The following is a 24,002-nucleotide window of genomic DNA, read 5'->3' as shown; positions in this document are numbered from 1 at the left end:
AAAAAAGGCTTCAGGGTGTCAACCCCATGTGGCCAGATGACAAAGGTATCGTCCACGTAGCGATAAAAGTATTTTGGCCGGAGGGGAGCCGAGTTGAGCGCATGCTCCTCAAAATCTTCCATGAAGAAATTGGCAATTACCGGAGAAAGTGGGGATCCCATGGCCACGCCGTCCTTCTGTTCATAGTAACAGTTGTCGAAGGTGAAGTAAGTCGAAGTAAGCGCGTGGTGAAAGAGCTTCACTGTGTTGGCTTCGAATTTCTTTTCTAGGAGAGACAGAGTTTCACGGAGTGGCACTCTGGTGAATAATGACACCACGTCCAGGCTGATCATGATGTCCGATGGATTATGGTAGATGCCCTCTAGGATTTTGACGAAGTCAGCGGAATTTTTCACGTGATGTCCACAGTTTCCGACGTGGGGCGCTAGAAGGCCTGTTAGATGTCTGGCAAGATTACAGGTTGGCAAGCCAATGGCGCTAACGATCGGTCGTAGCGGGATACCATTCTTATGGATCTTCGGAAGACCATACATCCGTGGTGGAGCTGGTGCCGGTGGCCGCAAGTTCCGTGAAATCTCCTCGGGGATGTTTGATTTCTTGATGAGTTCAATAGTCCGTTTCGTTATTGATTCAGTGGGGTCCCGTGGCAAAATCCGGTACGCCGCATCGTCCAGAAGGTCTAACATTTTCCTGCGATAGTCTTCCGTTTTCATAATGACGGTCGCGTTTCCCTTGTCTGCCGGCAAAATGGTGATGTCTTTGTTCCTTGTGAGTCTCCGAAGGGCAGAGAGTTCACTTGGCTTAAGATTAGCCTTGGGCGGTTTGGCTTTTTTGAGGAACGTGGAGACTTCATTCCTTCGAGTTCAATCCTTTGGAGAGAACCGCTCTGGTGGAGTCATCAATTTCAGTGTCAGTTAGGTTCACTACCACTCGTTTTTGGTCGATTGCTGTTGCCTTTGGCCGACGTGCTTGTAGATGATCAAATTTCTTATTCAATCTCTCCGTTTCTTGCGTCAGGAGTGATTCTGCCGTGGCCATTGTGATTCGGTCAATAAACTCCCAATCGGAGGGTGAGAGTTTTGTGGACAGCCACAGGTGCTAGCAAAGCTTTAGTCCGGGAAAGGATTCATGACAAGAGAAGACTACTGGACGCCAACGCCAAACACGGGAAAAATCTTCACCAACAAATTTTAGGAATGATTGTGTGCTAATTTTATTTTTAAATCGAGCTCATGCTTATCACACTGAGAATGTGATTAGAAAAGATTCAGAATAACAATTTGAATACTACCGAACATTTCTTATTAATCATTGAAAGACACAAAAAAGTAGAGAGACAAATGAATTGAAGTACATATTAATGAATCGTAATAATGACATCCAGTTATTCTAACATACCAGCAATAGTAATTTCATAAGTTTGTAGAATTAGCTTAAAAAAGCATTAAAGATACTATCCTTAAATTGAAAAGAAGTGAGCTATTTAAAAAAATTACTGTAAACATTATAAGGTTCAAAACATATATGTACATACATAGTTGAAAGTTTTATCTTGGAATATTATGACATCCCACCGAACAGTGTACCAAAATCCCACTGAACTGATTGCTCATAGCTAACTCTGTATTATATTTCAGGAGCAGACATCTGCATCAGTTATTTGCTACAAAGATCTTATTGATCACAACAAGGTTGTATTTCAAAGAGGTGAAGGTGCTCTACAGATTTTGTCTCCCCTGGTAGGCATTGTTCCAGAGGCTCGCCTTAACTTAGTCATCTACCATATTCTGCAGGTAAGCAATTTCAAATTGAAACAGGTTACTTTATTTTCATGTTTCACTGTATGTATATATAATGTAGTTCATGCAAAAGTCTGTTGAGCCAAAGTCCATTTGGCTTGAAATAATTGTCCAGTCAAAGAGTATTTTTGCCTGGATTTTGGGTATTTAGATTTCTTCCTCCTTCAGGTTTTTTGTGTGGCTGAAATGGTTTGATCACAAAATTTTGTGATTCAACTTTGCAACATTTGCAAAAAATGTAAGAAACCATATTTTTTGGCTTTTTTTTATAATGCTGTAGCTGTTAAATTTATCCACATGGTTTTTCAGTTTAACATGTATCTAATGTATAAAATTCTCGTGTCACGGTTTTTTGTTTCCAAACTCCTCCGAAACAGTGGGACCAATTCCTATGCAATTTGATGAGTATCTTCAGTAGGACTGAAAATATGTTGTAAACTATTTTTCATTCTTCTCCAGGGCCCATGAGGCCCTGGAACGGGCTCTGAGTCATTTCCATAAGAAATACACGTGAAGTTCTTTATTAATGACTGCAGACCTTTTTTCTTTCGCATATTTAAATTAGTGATAATGGTCAAATTAAGTTGAGACATTTTTCGCAAAATTGCAAAATTCGCAAAATTTTCTCAAGAAATTTAAACTAAGAATTGAATTCTTTATCTTTTGAGCAGCGTTTACAATTTTTAAACGAAATTCTACGATAAATATTAACTTATATCTCCAGTTATGTATAAACATCAAAATGGAAATTGTTGCTGCATTAAATGCGTTAACATTGACCTAAGAAATTTGTTTAAAATTTGAAAATGCTCAGAAAAAAATGAGGAATTCAATTTAAAGTCTGCAATCAACGTGCAAGCAACAATTATCCATGTGTCAAATACATATAAGCAATCCATAAGTTGACTGTGAACCAATGCCACAGGCATCGTAAACCCGGAAAGGAGGGAGCACAACTATGCTCGGAGTCCGAGAAAATGCGGAGTCCTTGCTGGGAGGGGTTGAAAAAGGTTGGAGCTGAAAGCATGTGATTATCTGCAAGACCCTTCTTAACAAATATCCTCCAAAAATTCTCTGTACCTCGAGAAAGAAGAGTCTCTTGGGGCTCAGTACAGCAGTTATGCTAGGGACAAAAACTCCACCGTCTTGGAAGGGTTAATTTACGCGAATTGATACTATGTTAAATTTGGTTGAATCTAGTTGGTCAATTGAATCAAATTTTTTAATGGCATCTAGAAAATTCAAGAAAGAGTTCCAAGAAGCAAGGGCAGTCCATCATCGCTAATGGCAACAATAGATTTCAATGCAGCTTTATTTTCCAAATGGATTAAACTCAAACTCACTGAAAGCAAATCACTGAACTAAATCAATCATTGCGGTTTACATTGAATGTATTAAAGCATTTCACATCCTGCGATTTCACATATGTGATGCAGTCAATCATTTACAATTATTTGTACATATTATCATGTGTGGTATAGAATAAATATTTTATTGGCTGATTGAGTACAGCTTAGTTTGATTAGATAATATGCACTCTGTTGATTGCTGTACATAATTCACATTTCAACTAATGTACAAACTTCTCTTTCAAGGATGACATCTCGGAAGCTTATAATCTCATGAAAGACATCAAAGCCACACAGCATTCTGAATATATTCTTAAGGGTATCATCCATACTATTATAGGACAGAAAAATGGATCGGTAAGTTGTCATTATGTTTTTAGGTGCATAAGTTAGTTTCAGTGATCCACAATAAGCCATTCACTGTTTGCTTCAACTTAAGGGAAAAAAGGGCTTTGGAAGAAAAGTTGCAGCATTTGATAATAGATGCTACCTCGACATCTGTAATGATCAAGCACAGTCTTTTTGGCAGAAAATAGCTCCGAAAAATTTTCTAAATATCTTTCACTAAGACATTTACTTTTCAAAGGGAATTTGTGCATAACTAATATGACGAACTGTATTAAGTAATATTCAATACGTAGTTTAAAAGTTATTTATGATAAAGGATGTCAAGTAAGCACCCCACTATTTAAATATCCTCCTCTACTGTAAAAATTTCCTCCATAAAAAATTAAGTAAGACCTAAATCAACAATCTGTTTCCAATCTGGGTGGTGAGGAGAGAGTTTACTGATAAAAACATCCCTCACTAATGGCTAAAGAATAATTTACTTCAATCCTCTTTAGTGACAAAGTAGCCCAACAAGGCTACATGAATACACACACACCTAGAACACATGGAGAATGCTGCTGTTGTGCAAGTTATGTCTCACTCACTAACAAGATTGCAAGATGAGAAAGCTTATGTTAATGAGAATGAAGAAACCCCACCGAGAAATCAGTCAGCCTAGGTTGGGAATGCAGTGTGTGGTGATTTTTACCTTTGAGTGACTCCAGTATTTCTCTTATGTGAGAGACTCATTCATTCATGCGTTGTCCCTATTACGTGTCCTCAACATGTTTCTCCACTCTTTTCCTTTTACCCTACCTTCTCTCTCCTGTTCTCTTTTCTCTATACTTATCTGCCTTCCATCAACTGCTGCTTTATTTTTTTATTTCAACTGCATTGAAGTCATCTTAATTCCTACATTTTCCCCTGTTTCCCTGCATCTGAGACACGAATTACCAGCATTAAAATCTATTGAATTATCAAAGGATCACTCACACCATAGACCAGTATCTGTTTCTAAAGAAATAGCAACTTTAGTTTCCCTTGCATGAATGTGGCACCTATGCGTTTTATTAAAAAAACACAATGACTTACATCATAAAACTAGAAGTATTCCATTTACTGTATTTGTCTGAATATAGTCCCTCCTTTTTTTTCCAAAATTGCCCATGGTAAAAGTAAAGGGGGGAAAATATTCAAACCCATTTTTTAAAAGTTTTTCCTGAAACTCAAGCCTCAAAATTAGGGGGGGGGGACTATATTCAGAGAAACACGGTAGATGTACATATTTAGAAAAGGTCAGATGCAAGGGCCTTCAGAGTATTGGAGTGGAAAATGTAAATAAATATTATATGGACCTGTAAAAGAAAATAATTGGAAAAGAATAAGTTAAACTGGAGGCTTGATCAATTATTTGAAGGCCAAGACATTTACAGGTACATGAAAGTACAGAGGGTAGAGGCTCAGCCATAAACAGAAGACCCAAATGAATGACGAGAGAAAAGTTCTAAGACCCAAAAAGAGAAAGGCAGACCAAGACACTTGTAGATTAATTAAATTACTGCAAATATGCAGCTAACGAATATTTAGAGATGGAGGAGCTAGGGTAAAGAAAACTGGAGGCAAATTAAGGAGGGGGCTATGGTTCACCAAGGGTTCACATAGAGAAGAAAGAGGGATAGATTTCCTCTGGTCTAGATCGGCCTGAAAATTTGTAAATGTGCAACTCTTTCCATTGTGTGTGTCATGTACTAATTTTTTTTTCACATCACTGATAGTACTCATAATATTTGTCTAAATATAACCCTCCTGCATTGTTATTTTCATATGTTTTACTTGGAATCCTTTATTTGATCAGTAAATTATCAAGACTTGATTTCAGCATCAAATTGATCGTCCATACTTTAGGTTACAATAAATGAGCAGAAACAAAATATGTAAGAAAAGAATATCTTGCCTTGGAAATACATTGGCATACCATGTAAAGATTAGTCTTGAATTATTACATTAATATTGTCACCATTTTTATCATTGCAGCGTGAGGATACAGAAATTGCTCAGCAGTACTACTTAGCAGTTGGAAACAGTGAAAGTGAAAGGGATACAGTTCAAGGAAGAGAGTGCATGGCTTCATTTTTCTTTTTACTGCATCAGTTTGATGAAGTTAATCGCTATCTCAACGCAATACGTAGTCATCATCATGGTGATGATGTATTTAATTTCAACTACGGACAGGTAACTAAGTTCCATAGTACATATCTATCATTAACATGTTGTTTTTTTGACCTAAGAACCTTAAAAGTTGCTACCATTGAATTCCATTTTTCCCTTTGAAATTAAGTTCATAAAGTGTACTATGTCAGTAAAATACAATTTCATCAATGAATTATGTTTAGATATGTAGTGCTATTATTAAGTATAGGACAGGACATTATGCCTATTGTCATTCTCTAATCAATGAAAATTGGTGGCAATGAATTTAACAGGCTAAAGCAGCAATTGGGAGTTTTAAAGAAGCAGAAGAAGCATTTCAACTAGTACAAAGTGAAAAATTAAGATGTGATTACACATTTATCAGCCTTTTAGGCAGATGCTGTAAGTATAACTTCTTAGAATATTAAATTAGTTCACTTTCATGCTCTTTCTCTGGTAAAATTACCCTCATTAAGCTACACACTTAGCTATAATATTGTCTATAATTTACTGTTCTCTCCACCGAGGAGTGTCAGTACATAATACATTACCTGCATTTCATCTGAAAATGGAAATTTTGGCCTGAGCCAAATTGAGCATACCTGAAGCTTTTAGTGTGATGTAATATAATAACATTTTCAAAACATCACAATAGAGAAAACCTAAAATTATAGAAGGCCATGAAGTATGAGTAGTGGATTTTAAATATGTAATAAATAAATCATAGAAAAAAAATTGCACAAACCAAAATTACACAACCAATCCTGTTATTGTTAAAGGGGTGAGAGCTGAATCTGATGTGAAATAAATCATGGGCATGGATTTATCCGTTAAATTTTAGTAATTTGAAATGTTTGCATTTTGCCAGTATTATTTCATGCAATCATTTTTTCATTGTTTGAAATAAATTAATGATTTGCATGTTACCAAGATTAAAATTTGTTGATTGCCCCTTAGCACTGCAGCCCTTTAATCATCCCCAGCCCTGAGTCAGAGACATTTTATCATTAATGATGTTTGAGCTATATTTCCTCACTCTGTGACCAATGTAATGCATGTTAGATCTGGGATGAGCTGATGTGTAAAGAGGTCATCTAAAGTTGCCCAGCTCTCTTTTTCCTAATGGATATAAACCAAACAGAAATGTATGTATGGGGATAAACAATTTGCTTACCCTTGCTCACCTTCAAATTTTCATTTATAAATGGCAGGTGATTTTTTTTCTCTCTAACACATGACAGACATCATGAATAAAAAACCACAAGATGCATGGGAGCTATACCTGAAAATGGAGGCATCCCCTGAATCTTTCAATTTGCTGCAGCTGATTGCAAATGATTGCTACAAGATGGGCCATTTTTATCATGCAGCTAAAGCTTTTGATATGCTGGAAAGATTTGATCCTAACCCAGAGTATTGGGAAGGGAAACGTGGTGCCTGCATCGGAATGTTTCAGAAAGTCATAGCGTGCGAAGAGCCCAAGTATGTATACATACTGTAGAAATATAGCACTCGTGATTCAGAAGTTCGTAGCCACTTACTGTGGATAACTAATTTTTATTACAACAATTTTCTCCTTGAAATAGACATTTTATTTGGAAACAAATTTATTCTTTTACTTTATGCACTAACATTCAATAAATGAAAAATAAATTATTTTCAAAACTTAAAAAGTTATTAAAATAAAGTATAAATAATTTTAAATATATTTCAAAAGAATTAATTTGATTTGAAAATCCTTTATCACATTGTTTCCAGTTCTAATGAACAAAAATATAATTAATTCTTTCTACTTCTTTTTCTGTGTTCTCAAGATGTACCTTTCAAATTATAACTTTCTTTTCCTTATTCTCATTTGAATATCCAAACATACATACATCATGGTTGTTGGTATTGGTATTTATAGTTTCAAAGTTTTTGGAAGTTAATTTGGGTCAGATGGGTTTCTGCAAGCACTCAGTTAGACATGAAATATTATTTGGAAACAAATTATCAAAACCACTGCCTAACTTGTAACAAATGAACAACACCAATTCTTGACGTCACCAGTGTTGTCATTCACACGATTCATGTTTTCATTGTCCACTCTTCCTTCTTTTTTGTCATTCCTGATGTCCAGTACATACTTCACTTTTATTACAGTCCATACCTATTCCTCTCTACCACTATAGAGTTCACTTCATTCCTTGTGTTCTGTCCATTTCCTTGGTCTGTTGCTTGGAATATTGGCATATTTCTATGCCCCTTCTAGTGTGGGTAATATCCTTTGATTTTTGCTTCTGTCATTGTACTGTGCTCGCTCTTAGTGAGGGGGAGCATTAGCGGATACAGGATAGGGACAAGGGGGGGCTAAGTGAGGTTAAAATTCCAGCTTTGGAGGGGGTCGGAAAAAAAATCACCATTCTATCTAGTGTAAATTGGATACCCAAGGGGGGGCTACACCCCCCTCAGCCCCCCCCCCCCCCATAGATATACCACTGAGTGGGAGTATCTACTGAAATTGACCAATGTTTCATTTAGAGATGGGACGAATAGCAGATCTCTCGAACTCGAATATCGAATTCGAATATTAAATAATTGCTCGAATCTTCGAATACCTCGAATACTAAACGATGAATGCAGGAATATTTGACTAGGTTGCCTATGCAGCAGGAAACCCAAGATTTTGGCAAGTAATTGTGATTTCCTTTGAAGGATTCAAACAGGAATTTAGCTGGTTAATGGAATATTTTAATTTTATGGAAACAATTTGGGCATATAGTTGATTTAAATAACATCTCTTTCAACTATTCTAAGGGGACTCACCACCTCGCGAAAAAATGATTGCATGCCGTCTCGGCATGTACACTGCTACAATGGATTTCTGACTGATGTATACATTCTTATCTACCAAACGCCATTTCAGCGGCACGCCCATCTGATACTCGGCTTCATCCAACTTCTTATTTTCAAAAGGTAGCTCGCTTTACCCCCACTCCTGCTGTCAAGTGCTGGTGGACAATTCAAGGCGTTTCGCAAAATACACGCGCTTCTCTGCCGGATTTTCTTCAATTATTTTCAGTCCATCTTTAGAAGTTCTCACGAGATAGCAGATGAATTCAAATCGCTAGCAGGGAGAAACCAAATATCCTGGGAAAATATCCCTTTGTCTGTGACTGTGACGATAGAGATTTATAGCATAACTCATAAATTGTAACTTGATATATGTTTTCGGAAAAAAAATATGGCATCAACTTCTGAGAAGCTCAGCTGCGAGGATATCGAGTTTCGCCAGAATGCTAAGTCTCCATCGTATTTTGACATTTATTTTCTTGCGTAAAATGCTTAAATAAAGTCAGAAATACGTCATGTTTGGTATTATTCTTTTTTAAATTACGCGCACATTACTAATATTTTAATCCAATAAAGATGTAATATCAATTGCCGAAAGTCATTGTTAGACAACTTTTGGGCTAATAGATGACTCATGCACCAGTTGACCCCCAAAAATGGGTACTTCAAAGCAGGTAGGCAGAAAAAGGTCAGTGGGGGAGAAAGAGGGAAGGGTGAAACACGATTCTATTATTCTCCTGTAACTTGATATTTTCTATCGAAACTTTTGATTTATGGATTTCATAATACGAACCCTGCGCGAGCTGGTGCCTCTTGTTTGATTTCTGAGAGGAGGAAAGCATCGGAGGAGGGGCAGAGGGCTGATGGATGGAGGGGGTAGTGGATTTTGGGAATTGTTCTTTGTATGTAGTTACTATCCCACGGCACTGAGGTTCTACTGGTGGGGGAAACCGGGGATTTTCGGATTTTTTCACCCGATCATTTTCGGTTCTCCAAGTAAAACTCTTTTCACCGCTCTAATCCACGAATTTGATGTAGTTTGTCAACTTGCCGAAAACGGCACTGCATGCACTAAACGACTAGAGTTCTCTACATTTTTCCGCGTCAACTACCAATGACGTGCGTGCGACAGTGTATGGCGCGATATTCAAGGTATTCGAGACGGTACCTTTAGCATAATTATTTGAGACCTCGAATATCGAATACTTTCTAGCATTCGAGTATTCGCCGTTACTATTTGCACATCTCTAGTTTCATTACAAAAGGGACATATAATAATTATTGCATGCACACAAAAGAGAATTGAGTGTTGGGAAGTAGCGTAAAAAATAATTCATTTTAATATACATATTGTCAGCAGAGCACACTCTTTTATGTTGTCTCTCTCCTCAGGAAAAGGCAGAACACATTAATAGACATTCTCAGTCACTTCTGTTGTAACTGGTATAATATAAACTTTAAGTGGACAACTTGATTGAAAAAATCATTGACCTCTGAATTTTATGCGCCATTTTAAAGAAGTTGAGGACAAAAAAATCCACATGTTTTGGTTTATGCCATCCATGTCTCTGGTCACATCATTAAATGAGTAATATTTTAATTTTCAGATCCATACTAAAAGATGCTATTCAACTGCTAAAGACATCTAACAAGCCAGGAGTAGAGCAAATGATAAAGGTGATTAAGACATGGGCAAAAGAAAACAAGATAAATGTTTTCATATGAGTACAAAAGAGTGAGAATAAAATGAAGACTCTCACTGAAATTTACAACTACATACTCCATTTAAGTATGCTTGTTTATTCATGATTATAATTCATGAATAAATAATTAGCTCAATTAGAATACAGACTTAAGTCTATTGTAAAAATAAATACACTTTTTAATACCAATTTGTTATTCCTTATTATGCATTGCATATTTATGACAGTTTTTAAAATTGAAAATAGGAGCACACAGGTCACAAAAGACAATTGTTATAAAATAATGTAATGAATCTCACATAATGCATATAGAGATCATTTCTATCTTACAGTTATGCTTGTCCAGCATATACATTGGCTATTATAGGCTTAGGCCTTGTTTTGAATATTAGCTTCTTATGAACTATAGTTTTTACCTCATACACACATTTATTGCCATTCTCCCTCAATCCAGCATCTAAATTTGCTGTTTTACGTTTCTCTAAAACAGCAAATGGTTTCTCTAGTGGAATTAATTTTCCGTGAAGTATATGATGTCCTATTATGAGGATTGGGATTTTCTGAAAAAATATGAATAAAATTATCCTCAGGTATTTAAATATATCTATTGAAATACATGCCATTTAAATGCATTTATTTAAAAATTTCAGATTTTTAGTCATAAACGTGAGCATTACATTATTGTGACAAGATTTCACTGGACTACAAGGTGGACTGAAGTTCAAGAAGAGTAAACTATTTTATTTTTTGTTTTGTAATAAAATCAAACAAATTTTATCAGTAGCATCACTTTTCACAGCTATTTCCCACCAACCACATACATATTTTATTAAATATCTGCACAATTATTCCATTTCATCCATCCCTTTTCACTTGTTGTCACCACTACAAAATCACTGATGCCACACTGGCATGACTGGTAGGTGTGGTGCCAAATGCTGTCCCAAAGAAATTATGAGTTGCTTACACGGACTAGTATGCACTAAAGTAGACTCTTGTTATTACAAAGTTCAAGGGATCGAAAAATCGGAGGTTAGTAATAACGAAGTTGATATGAATGTTTCTTTTAGGAATTGTCAAAAAAAACCGTATATAATAAACGCGATTAAATTACGCGGAAATATATACAAACAGGAAAATTCATTTCAGTTTCTCAACAGAAGAATGCGGCATGATGCAATCAAGGGTAGATATCCTCCCAAATACAGAAAGTCTGATCTATGAACTAGATGCATTCCATGGCCTTGTTCCTAAGTTGATAAACATACAGTCCAGCCAACGAGAGTTGTCCGATGACAGGCAGGTCTGGGTAGGGGGCAAGGTTGCCAGGTAATATAGGGAAACGCCTACAAATGGTTCCGTTAAGAAAGGAGCCGGAAGGGACGACGAGCGTGAAGGACCCCAAGGAAGAATCACTTGTTTTGGTGATTTGAATAAAGGGCTTGTTTTGGTGGATCAGGCTAATTTTGGTGCTCCATATGCATGTGACAACGATGCATGACTAGGTGAGTGTGTGAGGTGCATTTGGGGGACAGTGACTGGCTATAAACCGTGCTGGCGCAGGGTTATCCACCCCTCCTCTTGTGCCACCATCAGACAACTCTTGCTGGCTGGACTGATTGCAAGGAATCGAAGAGTACGATTATCCTGCAGAATGCAACACTGCATTACACTTATGCGCTAAATCACAATTGTGACCAACTGATCTAGCTGGGCAAGCGACGCATCTGGAAAAATAACTCCCCTTGACGCATCCGAAAAAATAGCTCCCCATGGTGAAGAAGAATAGGTGAAACGCTGAACAGTTCCTAAATTCATAGTGGATTCAATGACACTTTGTTCAGATTGTGCCCACAGTCATAGGCAGATCTAGGGGAAGGGGGCACAAGGGCACGTGCCCCCCCCCAGACCCTTAAAAAATATACAAGATTATTAATACGGTCCCATTATCAATGCGTTCGTTTTGTATTACAGGGTATCCTTTTTGTATTACAGGATACCCCCCAGAACAAAATCCTGGGTACGGCTTTGCTTGTGTCCCCCCAGAAAGAAATCCTGGATCCACCCCTGCCCACAGTGAGAGTTCCTCTACGCCACAAAGTGTAGCATAGGCCAAATTGAAAGGTGCCAAAATGGAAATGTGAACATTTTGAATGCTTGTTTCTCTGAAAATTCATAAATTGAATGTGCGTAGGAAGAGGACTAACTGTAAGTCCAATTTACGAGCGGTAATGAGTTGGTCACCATGACTCCACAGGAATGAAGCTTACTATATGTTGCGTGTAAACTGAATAAAGAACCATAATTGACGCTCTTGGGCACAGTACACGAGAAGAACTTAAATGTGGTACGATTACTAAAACTTAGCACAGTGAATATCCGCATACTGTCGTTGCTTATGCGTGGAAATTCGTATTAAAGTTTATTTTGTAACTACCGGGACCGGGACTGAGGTTAGTAACTTCGTAAAAACGAAAATTTCGTAATAACGTTTCTTTCATTCTAGCTTGGATAGGCCTTTTTGCTGGGATCAACGATTTACTTCGTAATAACGAGAACTTCGTAATAACGTTGTTCGTATTAATGAGAATCTACTGTAGTATGTTGTCTTTATGGAATAAGCATACTGCAGGACTTTGGGCCTAATTGTTTTCTCCTCCCACTGATGCTACAAAATGGTGCAGCATTGTGTCTAGCACGAACTAAATATTGTGCTTCCTGCATGTAATAGGAAATGAATCACAAGGGGAGACCATGTTACATTGCTCTGCCTTTTATGATGCTGTATTTTTTATGACATTCCATATGGCAAACACATCTCGGAACTGATAGTGGCTCCATTGAATCGGCGTTAATTTGGCTGTTATTAATTAATTTTCATGCGGTACTTTTAACAAGCCTTATATAATAGACCTCTGGACACCTATCAAGGTAAAGACCTTTCTGAAAAGTACGTGTAAATATTAACCTAAGTGGTGTAACACTTTGGCCGTATAATCTTGCATTTTTTTATTTCGAGCATTTAAAATAGCTGTCACTTGCCATGCAAGAAGAACGTAATGCGCACCACTGCCATCTTGAATGACGTCAGCTCATGCAATAGTGTCGTTCGCGTCCGTGCGCATTACTGTAGAGGAGGTAAAAATTAGTGATATTGTGGATATTACGCCGTTTTTGTTGTCGTATGTATTTCGTCGATTTGTCGAAGCACAGCTATAAGTACTGCATTGTGCCTATGTGCAGTAATACTAGTGGGAATGCCTCAAATAAGTATTTTCACTCGGTCCCCCAAGACGGTGAACGACGAACTGTTCGGATGAAAAAGTGCCGACGAATTTCAGTTTCTTGATTTATTGGTACTTACTAAGAAAACTCTAATATCATTAACTGAAGTAATTCTCTCTTGAAACTAGGGAAAGACTGGAGTTTACAACGTTAGAGTAACTCGAATATATGCTTTCAAAACCAAATTAATAAGTACCGTAGAACCCTATAGCTCTTTGATAGGTAACAAATGTAATAATAATAAGCGGATAGTTTTATCTCATATATTTTTGCTGCAGGTAAAGAATATAAGGAACAGCAACAGGAAAAGGGGAATTTTTTTATCCCATTAAGTTACTTAAAAGTGAAATTTTGAGGAAGTGGGCTACTTCGAAGAAGTTCCATATTATATTTTCCACACTTCAGGAATTACTAATTGTTAGGTCTATTAAATCGGAGATTTCACCACTTAAAAATTTCATCAGGTTGTTCTACACAAATAAATAACAGGAAAATTTGTTTACCTTTAAATGCCAAATAAAAAAGATACAATACCACTCAAGAGTAAAGTCTTACGTACCCAAACTGGCTATGCAATCCTTACACGAAAGAGTCACAACTTCGCTTTCGCCGCTCTCCTCCAAAAGACGGGCTTCAACAACATAGGCCTTCAATCGAACCTACGAATACGAGCACGGACGATGCATTCATTTTTATCACGCTTAACTTGCACGTAACCTATAGCATCATCGCCGTATTCTTCTCGTCCGACTCTATGTGAAAAAAAGGATTTAGAAACGTTAACATCAACTAATACCCTAAGAAAATCAATTTCCAATCGTGGCGATATACTCACCTAGCCATCTTCACTCCCCGGGTCTCAGAATTTATGTAGTTACTATTTCTACTTATGAATGTAAACATTGAGGCAGTTGAAATTTTAGGCTAGTTTCTCGCGTCTCCCTTACCGAAACCAGGATCCATGATGCCCACAGAAGCAAAATAATATCCCTAGTACCTTTTTCACTCTTCGGAAAAGCACGTCACGGCGATATTATGTACACTTCGCAAAGTGAAACGCTAACGAAGTGCCGATCCGTGCTGAAGATCTCCTTGCAAATCCGCCGAACCCCCATAAATTTCATGGGACCGCCGCATGGTTGCATGAGCTGACGTCATATTTCCGTCAGCCAATGGAAATACGTATTGAGGTGGGAGTGTCTGCTGATGAGAAAAGCTTCCTTTTCTTGCGATTAAAAAACATTCCATGGAAAATTATTACATATAATTAACGTTTTACGTATATATTTATCATTATTGATTTTTTAGAACATATTTGAAGGCAAATTAAAATTTTGTCCAGAGGTCTATTCCAAAATAATGCACCCTTCTGCAGATGGGTCAGTTTGTGTAGTGGTTAGCACCGTCAACTCTCACCTCGGGGGCCAGGGTTTGGGGCAACCTCACAGCAGTATACGTATTTTGTAGTCTTCATTTTGATCATAAGGCGACAAGTTAATAATTAATTTTAATTGCAGCAAGAACAAGCATGAGAGGATTTTGTTATCGTCATAATGGTATTAAGTTATTTAAGGAACCACTACCAGTTCGAAGATGTGTTCGCCATTTCGAATGCCATAAAAAAACACGGCATTGAAAAAGGCAGAGTAAGGTACGTTGTCTCCCCTTGTCAGTGAAGTATATCAAATTCTGTTGTTTACCTGTAGACTACAAATTCTAAGATTCAGAAAAAAAGATTGTGCAAGTCGCTGAACAGCCAAAAAATATCCTTATGAGCTTTGAGGAATGTCTATTAACTTTCAAATTTTTACTTCAAATCTTTGAAGAAGCACTTATTACTTAAAGCACTTGCTGTAAAACCTCTCATAAGGATATGTATTAATAAGTTTGGAGGAGTGATAGTAATGTAAATTACATCGAACACTGAATTATTTCCAGATGAAGCATCAGTTTAAAGATACATAGTGCATGTAAATGTTACTGTGATAATAATGATTGGTTAGCAAATAAACAATAGAATTGCATAAAGGATAGCACATTGTGTGAGTGGAAAAAAATTGACAAATTAAAAAGGGCATACAAAATAAGCTTAGACAGAACGCAAACTAAATCACATGTTGAACCTATTTTAATGCGAGTGTCTGCTGTGTATTAAAATAAGTTATGAATGGAAGAGGCTAATTGATACCTCTGCTGCACAAATGCTCAACAATCACCCACCGAATCAAATCTGCTCATAGTAGCCCTAGTAGTACTAGATGAGCGGATTTGATTCTGTGGGCGATTGTTGATTGTTTGTGCAGTGGAAGTGTCGTAATACAGCAGCAAGTCAACATATTGGAATATCTATCAAGCGAAAAACATGCAAACACTCAGTTGTAAACCTCAGAACCAGCTGCCTCTAATGATGTGCCTTTCTTTATGATTGTGAAATTCGAATGGCATGAAATTCCCTGATAGACAGTGTAACAATTAATTTTGAGTTATTTTGGGTTGAATGTTAATGTAACAACTGATGGGAGAAAGACAATGAAGCAGGCAATAATGAACAGCAAAAATAGAATGGATCAATTGTTGTTGACAGCGCAGGAGGGAGAATTGGGGAGATGGTTGGAAAAAGAGTGGCGTGCGTGTGTGCGCGTCGGCGCTCCTGATGTGTTCGCCGGGATAAAAAGTGTTCTAATTTTGTTTCAACTGTATTTGTGAAGTTTGCGAAGAAATAAAAATATTACAACAGGTAAGGTTATTCTTCTCTGTGGCAATGCACTGATACATTGCTCAAAAAACTATTTTCTCCCCAATCAGCACCTCTTTAAACTACTTCCGAGAAGGTGTCTTCAGAATGGAAATTCTAATGTTTGTTGAGAATGACGTGAAAAAAATGTGCGTCTTATTATATATTTATTTTATCTTGACACTTTTGTGGCACGATATCATATTTTTGCCCTTTTGGAAGAAATTTCGAAGAAAAAAATGTTGAAAGGACAAATCTCATCATTCTGCTATAATGATGATGTAATGGAAAGGTGAAAATTACTTTTTTTTTTAATATTTCACCATTCATTCCAAATTCTGATTATTCCCCACTATTTTTTTTACAAGTAAAAAAAAAAAAAGGATGTTCCCTACGCAACATGTATGAAAATCAGGAAATGTTTTGCAGGTGTTTTCACTTGAGGTTCTTTCGTAAGTGTTCTTCATAGCAAATTCTGTGAAAATCTTATGTAGCTATGGTCAAAACGGTGATCAATTTGACAAGACATTAAGAACTCAGAAATAAGAATTCTCATTGGCAAATGCCATTTCATCAGTAGTTTCACTCCTAAACATTTTACTCCTCGTAAAATGAAGGAATTTAATATTTTACTCATTGAGAAATTAAGGAATTACTGCGTGAAAAGGGAACCTTCTACTTAAGGTTACCTGCTGGCTGTAATGAAGATCTCCAATGAATTTTCCAGCCACATCAGAATGAATTCTTGACTCTAAATCTCCTTGTAACTCTATGATTGCCCACTCCTTAGTTTTTTCCACCGTTGAACTGAAAAAAAGGACTTATACTTTAACTGACATATTATTTACAAATAATTTAACTTCACTCAAAACATGTCATAAATACTTACACATTTATTAATATTTGCATTTTTGAGACAGTCTTCTGTCAACGTGAGCTGAAGTGAAGCCCTGCATCGTAAAAAGAAAAGTAAGTGCAGAGATTTTAAAATTAGGGAAAAGTCTTGGGATTGAAAATCCATCAGGGAGACTAGGGATACGCCAGGGAAAGTCAAATTACCGTATAAACTCATGTAAGAGATAAACCCTTATTTTGAGCATCTGAGCTAAAGTAAAAAAAGCGGTGTTTTTCTTACTCCCATGGCAAGGTGTCTCGGTCGTTTGCCTGGACTTTTGACAATTATAAAATTTTCCACTTTCAAAGCAAAAATTTACGAAACATTTCTCACCTAACTCTTCACGGCACTTACAGTGGTCGGAGAGGTATTCACTTCCCACATAGCACAAAATATCCTCTAGATGTCTAGAAAATATCTTCAACGTCTTGGATATTTTAACTATATACTAGAGTCTGGAAAATGTCTTCAATATCTTGGGTATTATAAAAATCTACTAGATGTTTAGCATGTGTCTTTTTGAGCAGAAACTCTTTGTATAAGTCCATTGAAATCAAAATTGATAGGTAACTATGAAGTGTCTCAGCTTACTTACCATCAATAAACAAATCATATTCAATGGAATGAAAGGTATGTCAAAATTTTAGTCTGCTTTTTATAATTGATTTAAAACTATTTTTATACTATCGTAATAAATATTACCATTACCTTTTAATTATCACATTTATGAACTCATTCATATAAATACCATTCATTCATAACCCTGATGAAGGCATTTAAATACGTTGGCAAAAACTTGCGTTAAAAATTCTTCAAGACCCAAATGTATTGCAAGACACTGAACTAACATTCATTGAAAATGTTGCAGACTCCTAAGAAAATTCTAAAAGGAAATTGTAAGCTGCTTTGGTAACTTCAAATTTGGAATCGGAGGAGGAAGCCCCCATTAAAAAGAAGTGAATGCCAGAGAGATTCCAATATTCAGGTAGAATCCCCCAGATAAGGCATGCTACCATCACCTCATGCTCCACCAGTAGGCTGTCAGTTGAAAATAAACTCTTGGTACACCGAAAAGTATTACATTTTATCCTGAATTTTCCCAATGGATACAATTTGAATATAAATGTCTAAAAAATGTCTTCTCAAAGATATCTTGTAGATATCAGAAAAGCGGACATTCAGATATCTACATAATATTTAGAAGGTAATACAAGATATTTTCTAGACATTGGCTGAAGTCGTTCTAGATATTTTGTAGGCATCTAGAAGATATTTTTTGCTATGTGGGTTGTAGTCTTAACCTTATGATACTTATTGGCGATGGTTCCATTGGGTACCTTGGATCCAAATATCTGCGGATAATGCCTTTCATCAGATATGTCAACTTTAAATTCACTGAAGAAATCGAATCTGAATCCGAAAATTTAAATTAATGCATCCGTAAATGCAGCGTCCCAAAAGAGGGAGCGGAAATTCAAGATGAATTATCAAGTTTTTTACAAATCTTGTACTGGGTCATTCCATGTCAAATCAACCAATATTTTGACCAAATGACACCCACCGACTCGGATTTTCATGAAACTTACCATGGTCATAAATTTTGGTATTATTAGAGGTTGTGTGCAATTTTAGCTTCCAATTGTCATTTGTTAATGAAATATCAGCAATTGAAATTTGGGCGTGACCCCTAAAGTGCCGCAACGTGCAACACATGGTGATTTTTATTTTCATCCATAACTCCATTCCTGTGAGATGAAAAGTCATGATTTTTTTCTAATGCTAAGTGGTCCATAATGATCCCACTATTATCATTAAATATTCACTGCATGAAGTAATTCAGCTGCAAAAAAATAAAGTTTACAAAAAAATCTCCCTTGCACTATTTTTCATTATCAGCATCCACAGGGAAAGGCCATGCGAGTACAGACTCCTGGTTTAGTTTAAAGTAATCACTAATGTATGAGCAAAGATCCTGATGAAAAAAAATCGTGAGTCCGGCGTTCCTTTTAGTAAAAAAAAATACTCGTTCATGTTCACGGGGAAAAAATGGCTCTTTTTCAAGGCACCTAGAAATTACACAATTTAGAGGAGATATAAGCTAATACTCATGATTAAACAATATTGGATCATGCATTATCTCACTATAGTGTATGCTACTGGTTCTTAGAGTAGGAAACACAAAGGCAATCATGTGAATGTACTCCCCAACGTACTGCTAATTTCGTGCTTTCAGGACTATTAGAGCAGAGGGAGTATTAATAAAAAAACTGCATGATCCATTGTACACTATTACATTCTACATATCTTTTAATCTGTGTCCAAAGACCAAATACATTTCATTTCCAGATGTATTTACATCACAGGAATGTACATTATCAAATGTCAAAGGTAACCGTCATCAAATCATTTGAATTGAGAAATTTCTCAGGTACTTTATCCTAATGCTTATTTTCAATGTTTCATTTAGTCATTGTATATCATTGGAAATTTTGGCAAAAACAGTAAAATTAAATTAATGACCTTACCAATTGATTTGAAAGTGAGCCTTCTCTTTTTAACTGGCTGACCACATTCTAAGATGTCTCATTGTTTTTCACAAAGTCTAAATATTTTTTTTTTAATGTTGTCCACTTCCTCCCTCAAGAAGTAGTATGACCTCCTAGAGCTTGTGGTTGCATGAGAATAAAGCACACACAATAAGTACCGTTGTGGCACACAGCAAACATCATATCTCTCTGGCCAAGAGAATGAAGTTGAGGGCCCTTTAGGTGTCATGAATTTAACTGAAATATCACCATCTTCATGGTTGAAAGCTTTCATTGCTCCAATGTACCACTGCTTGCTATAAATACACACTGCATGTGAACCAACAGCCAAATTATCTGGGAAATCCACTGTTTCAGAACAAAAATAAAATATAATGCTGTACTCATCATCCAGGCCAGTGAACTTTGCAGCGACTTTTCTATCTGATAAAGGCACAAAAGTGATGTAAATTTCTTGTTCCTGGAATTGTTTTTCTTTCCTTCTTTTAACAAACGAGGATTGTTCTTAGGTGACGTAATAATGTGGTATCAGTTTATTCATTTTGAGGTATAGAATGTCCAAGAGTTCATCAATGGATGATATATACAACTGAAGTTCTGTTCTATCAGTGGAAACCCACTGCCTATATTTCACTGTATCAGAAGGGTCATATTCACAAAATTTAGAAATGATGATATCCTGGAAGGATCTGGACAGTAAAAACATTTTCTGAGCATACAATCTGCATTGTTTTTGTCACAGATGATGATAGCAATCAACTTCTTATGCTTCCTTCAATTGCAAGGCACTAATTAGCAGTTTCACATTTTGATGTATGACACAAACACAAACTGAATGAGTCCTAGAAGCACCAGCCATCACACACCATTTTGGCTGAAGTGAACAAAATTTGGAGAACCCAATTTTTTCTTGTGGATATTGCTCTTAGAAGAGCACATGAAGTTTCTTCAGGTTATATAAAATCATCCTCTTCTCCATGTACCTACTCATTCTTACTCACACTGACTTTATCTTTGACTCCAGGAATCTGTCTAGGATTCTTGTCAAGCTGGTAAAAATTTTCCTTCAGCTCTTCTGTGGAGTTTAGACGTGGTTTCCCTGTACATGGTGATGGCATAGCAGAAATTCCCTTCTCATCAAGTAACTTTTTTGACTGTCTCACAGTGTAGTCTGAAACATGAAATTCACTCATAATCCTTTTCCTAGACCAAGATAAAGGGGCCAGGGTCAGCATTTGAATTTTACCCTGCCAACTAACTGTTGGCAATTAGTCTTAATTTTAGTCAGCAGGCCATCCAAGTTGGCTGCCTTTCGCTTGATGAGTTGACTGTCACTCTCATCTTCATTACTACTTATATTTTCCAGGGATGGATTCACTAATTTCAATGCACCAGACACTTTAGAAACAAGGTAATGCTTAGCCTGTGTTATCTTTCCTTTTCCATATGAGTGTCTACTGTGAGAAGACAAAGAATGTAATTTCAAAGGAGAGCAGTCTAAAGCCTCCAATCTGCAGTTGGCTTCTTCTTATTTTCTATCACTTTCCACCACAGACTTAACTGGTGTAAGTTCTCTCTCGCTTTCCTCACTGCCATTGGAAACAACTTCACTTTTACAAATTTTGGAAATCCTCTTGTCACACCTACAGCAAAATTTTTCTCCAGGCTTCACCAGGCTGCCCGCTGCTCACATAGGCTTAGACTTTTTTTAGAGGTATGGTCCTCACAGGACCTTTATGTATGGCAAAGGGGTACAGCATTTAAGCTGGTAACACTCGCATTTCTTTAAGTAGCAATGAAGATGATGAGAGCACACAAGTAAATGTAATCTGAGGTTTCAGGCGAGATGGAGTGGAAACGAGACATAATGATGAACTGCTTCTTCATTATTATCACACAAGTCAACAGTGATGAAAAAGGAATATTGCACAGCAGGGCAATTGATTCTCTGTCCACTTCTGGTAGTTCCTTGAAATAAAAAGTTTGGGTTCTTTTTTGTGGCATTCAGAACTGTGTTCTTTGCCAACACTACACAATGCTATCTCTGACATGGCATGACAGACCTCAATGTGAAAAAGAGATGCTACAATGTAAGCCTAGTTATCAGTCACACTAATATGAGTTACTTAGTCTGAAATTCAACCAGGATATCACTAAGACAGCACCATATGAATGAGAAATTAATTAACTTCACCCAGACTGAAATTTGAAAACTTTCTGATGGCTCTCTTCTGGCTTTACATTTTATACCATACTATTCAGTTACCCATTACTCATGGAAGATACAGCTTAATAGGAATAGTCCTGAAAGCACGAAATTAGCAGTACGTTGGGGAGTACATTCACATTATTGCCTATGTGTTTCCTACTCTAAGAACCAGTAGCATACACTATAGTGAGATAATGCATGATCCAATATTGTTTAATCATGAGTATTAGCTTATATCTCCTCTAAATTGTGTAATTTCTAGGTGCCTTGAAAAAGAGCCATTTTTTCCCCGTGAACATGAACGAGTATTTTTTTTTACTAAAAGGAACGCCGGACTCACGATTTTTTTTCATCAGGATCTTTGCTCATACATTAGTGATTACTTTAAACTAAACCAGGAGTCTGTACTCGCATGGCCTTTCCCTGTGGATGCTGATAATGAAAAATAGTGCAAGAGAGATTTTTTTGTAAACTTTATTTTTTTGCAGCTGAATTACTTCATGCAGTGAATATTTAATGATAATAGTGGGATCATTATGGACCACTTAGCATTAGAAAAAAAATCATGACTTTTCATCTCACAGGAATGGAGTTATGGATGAAAATAAAAATCACCATGTGTTGCACGTTGCGGCACTTTAGGGGTCACGCCCAAATTTCAATTGCTGATATTTCATTAACAAATGACAATTGGAGGCTAAAATTGCACACAATTTCTGATCATACCAAAATGTATGACCATGGTAAGTTTTGTGAAAATCCGAGTCGGTGGGTGTCATGGCCTGGTTGATTTGAAATGGAATGACCCTACTATGTTTATACAATTAAAATATAGCAACATTACTATCAGTTTATACTACTGCTTACTGCTGTTCAAAGAGGGTAAATGAATGATTTATATATTTAAATATAAACACTGTAAAATTACCAATTTCTTAGCAACACCCCACCATTTTCCTGTATTACTATATCTAAATCAAAATAGGGGATTAAAATAAATAAGATATGAAATGAGAAAAAGACAGCTACATGCGTTCAGCAAGAGAGAAAAGAAAATTTTGGAAAAAGCAAAACAAACCTTACCGAGAGATGTAAACACTTTTAAATGTGAAAAATTGATGTTCCAAACGTTCCTTTATAAATATTACAAAATTTTAGTGTCATTAATCAATAATTTCCCATTAACTTCACTCCAAATCGAAAAACATCAGGCTGAACTAACCCGAACCAATTTCACCGCCAAATACACGAAAACAAATGACTGGAGTAGGCCGTCGTATGAATTACGCTTACAACGCTCAACCGACGCTGACATTCGCGCATTCAGCGCTCGGCAGTATTGAGCATAGCTAAGTGTAAGCGCTCAGTCGCGGCTGCTTTCCGCTGATTGGCGGGAGTTCAAATAGCTTAAGGTGTCCAATGGTGTGTTATTATAATGGCCTCCATAAATACAGTACAATCAATATTGATGGAGGCCATAGTTTTTATGTTATTCAAAAACCTCAACGAACGACCTGCTCAACTTTTTTCCGGAAGAAAGGTACTACATACTATGCTTTTGGCATGGAATATTTCTACTCAATGGTTTGACATGTGCAGGGTTAAGGGAATGGGGGAGAGGAAACCCCAGGGGGGGAGGTTTTGGCTAAGGAGGTATAGGAAATTGGTTTATGAGCATAGAGTCAAGGGAGAAGGAGAGGGTATTTATGCTAATGAATACATTGTCTTCAAGAAGGGGAAGGTTGGTCAGGTGGATAGAAGTAGTGGTGTTGTCTTCCATGGTGGTGTAGCCAGGGGGGCTGTTTTCTGGGTTACAACAACCGCCATTGAGCTTTTTCTTCATCCGATCCATATAATTTATTAAATGCTCGTAAAAATTACTGTTTTTGAATCCTAAAAAAATCGTATTTTCAACATCGACAATCACAAAATTTCCCTGGATCCCCCTAATTCCGCAGGGGTGTTTTCCATACACACCGGAAGAGCTCTGAAATCTCCTGTAAATCCCCCATTTCAAAATCGTGCGGCTAAGCTACAGGGGAGGAGGAATTATTGTAAATCAGTGAAAACATTGTCAAGTGAGGTAGAAGGGGAGTTAGGGTAGGAAATAAAGGTATGACTTCTTTAGGT

General features: G+C 36.8%; 2 protein-coding genes across 5 annotated transcripts in view; one reads left to right on the top strand and one right to left on the bottom strand.

Moving 5' to 3' along the window:
- The window catches only part of LOC124158827 (intraflagellar transport protein 56), a 31,090-nt gene extending 20,698 nt beyond the window's left edge, over nt 1-10,392 (top strand). For all 4 annotated transcript variants that reach the window (XM_046534176.1, XM_046534175.1, XM_046534174.1 and 1 more), the window contains 6 exons: nt 1,638-1,793; nt 3,395-3,505; nt 5,513-5,710; nt 5,962-6,070; nt 6,910-7,150; nt 10,108-10,392. In XM_046534176.1, coding sequence (XP_046390132.1) covers nt 1,638-1,793; nt 3,395-3,505; nt 5,513-5,710; nt 5,962-6,070; nt 6,910-7,150; nt 10,108-10,225 — 933 coding nt within the window. In that variant the 3' untranslated portion in view covers nt 10,226-10,392. The remainder of the gene's footprint in view (nt 1-1,637; nt 1,794-3,394; nt 3,506-5,512; nt 5,711-5,961; nt 6,071-6,909; nt 7,151-10,107) is intronic.
- Nucleotides 10,393-10,396: 4 nt separating this feature from the next.
- LOC124158832 (chromosome transmission fidelity protein 8 homolog) lies at nt 10,397-23,124 on the bottom strand. The gene is made up of 4 exons (XM_046534185.1): nt 22,956-23,124; nt 17,112-17,172; nt 16,912-17,029; nt 10,397-10,763 (listed from the first exon to the last, which is right to left on the bottom strand). The coding sequence occupies exons 2-4, from the start codon at nt 17,129-17,131 to the stop codon at nt 10,536-10,538; spliced, it is 366 nt and encodes a 121-aa protein (XP_046390141.1). The 5' UTR covers nt 17,132-17,172; nt 22,956-23,124; the 3' UTR covers nt 10,397-10,535.
- Nucleotides 23,125-24,002: the final 878 nt, after the last annotated feature.

The sequence above is a fragment of the Ischnura elegans genome, chromosome 5 (assembly GCF_921293095.1).
Source record: "Ischnura elegans chromosome 5, ioIscEleg1.1, whole genome shotgun sequence".
NCBI lineage: Eukaryota > Metazoa > Arthropoda > Insecta > Odonata > Coenagrionidae > Ischnura > Ischnura elegans.
The sequence above is the reverse complement of the archived record's forward strand: the minus strand, read 5'-3'. Positions and strand labels throughout refer to the sequence as shown.

Excerpts from the sequence above, each read along its gene's own strand:
- LOC124158832 (XM_046534185.1), bottom strand. The coding sequence starts at position 17,131 with ATGCAAATATTAATAAATGT. Across the intron at positions 17,030-17,111 it reads ATGCAAATATTAATAAATGT|TTCAACGGTGGAAAAAACTA; the intron begins GTAAGTATTTAT and ends CCTTTTTTTCAG. Across the intron at positions 10,764-16,911 it reads ATCTTCATTACAGCCAGCAG|AAAATCCCAATCCTCATAAT; the intron begins GTAACCTTAAGT and ends ATATTTTTTCAG.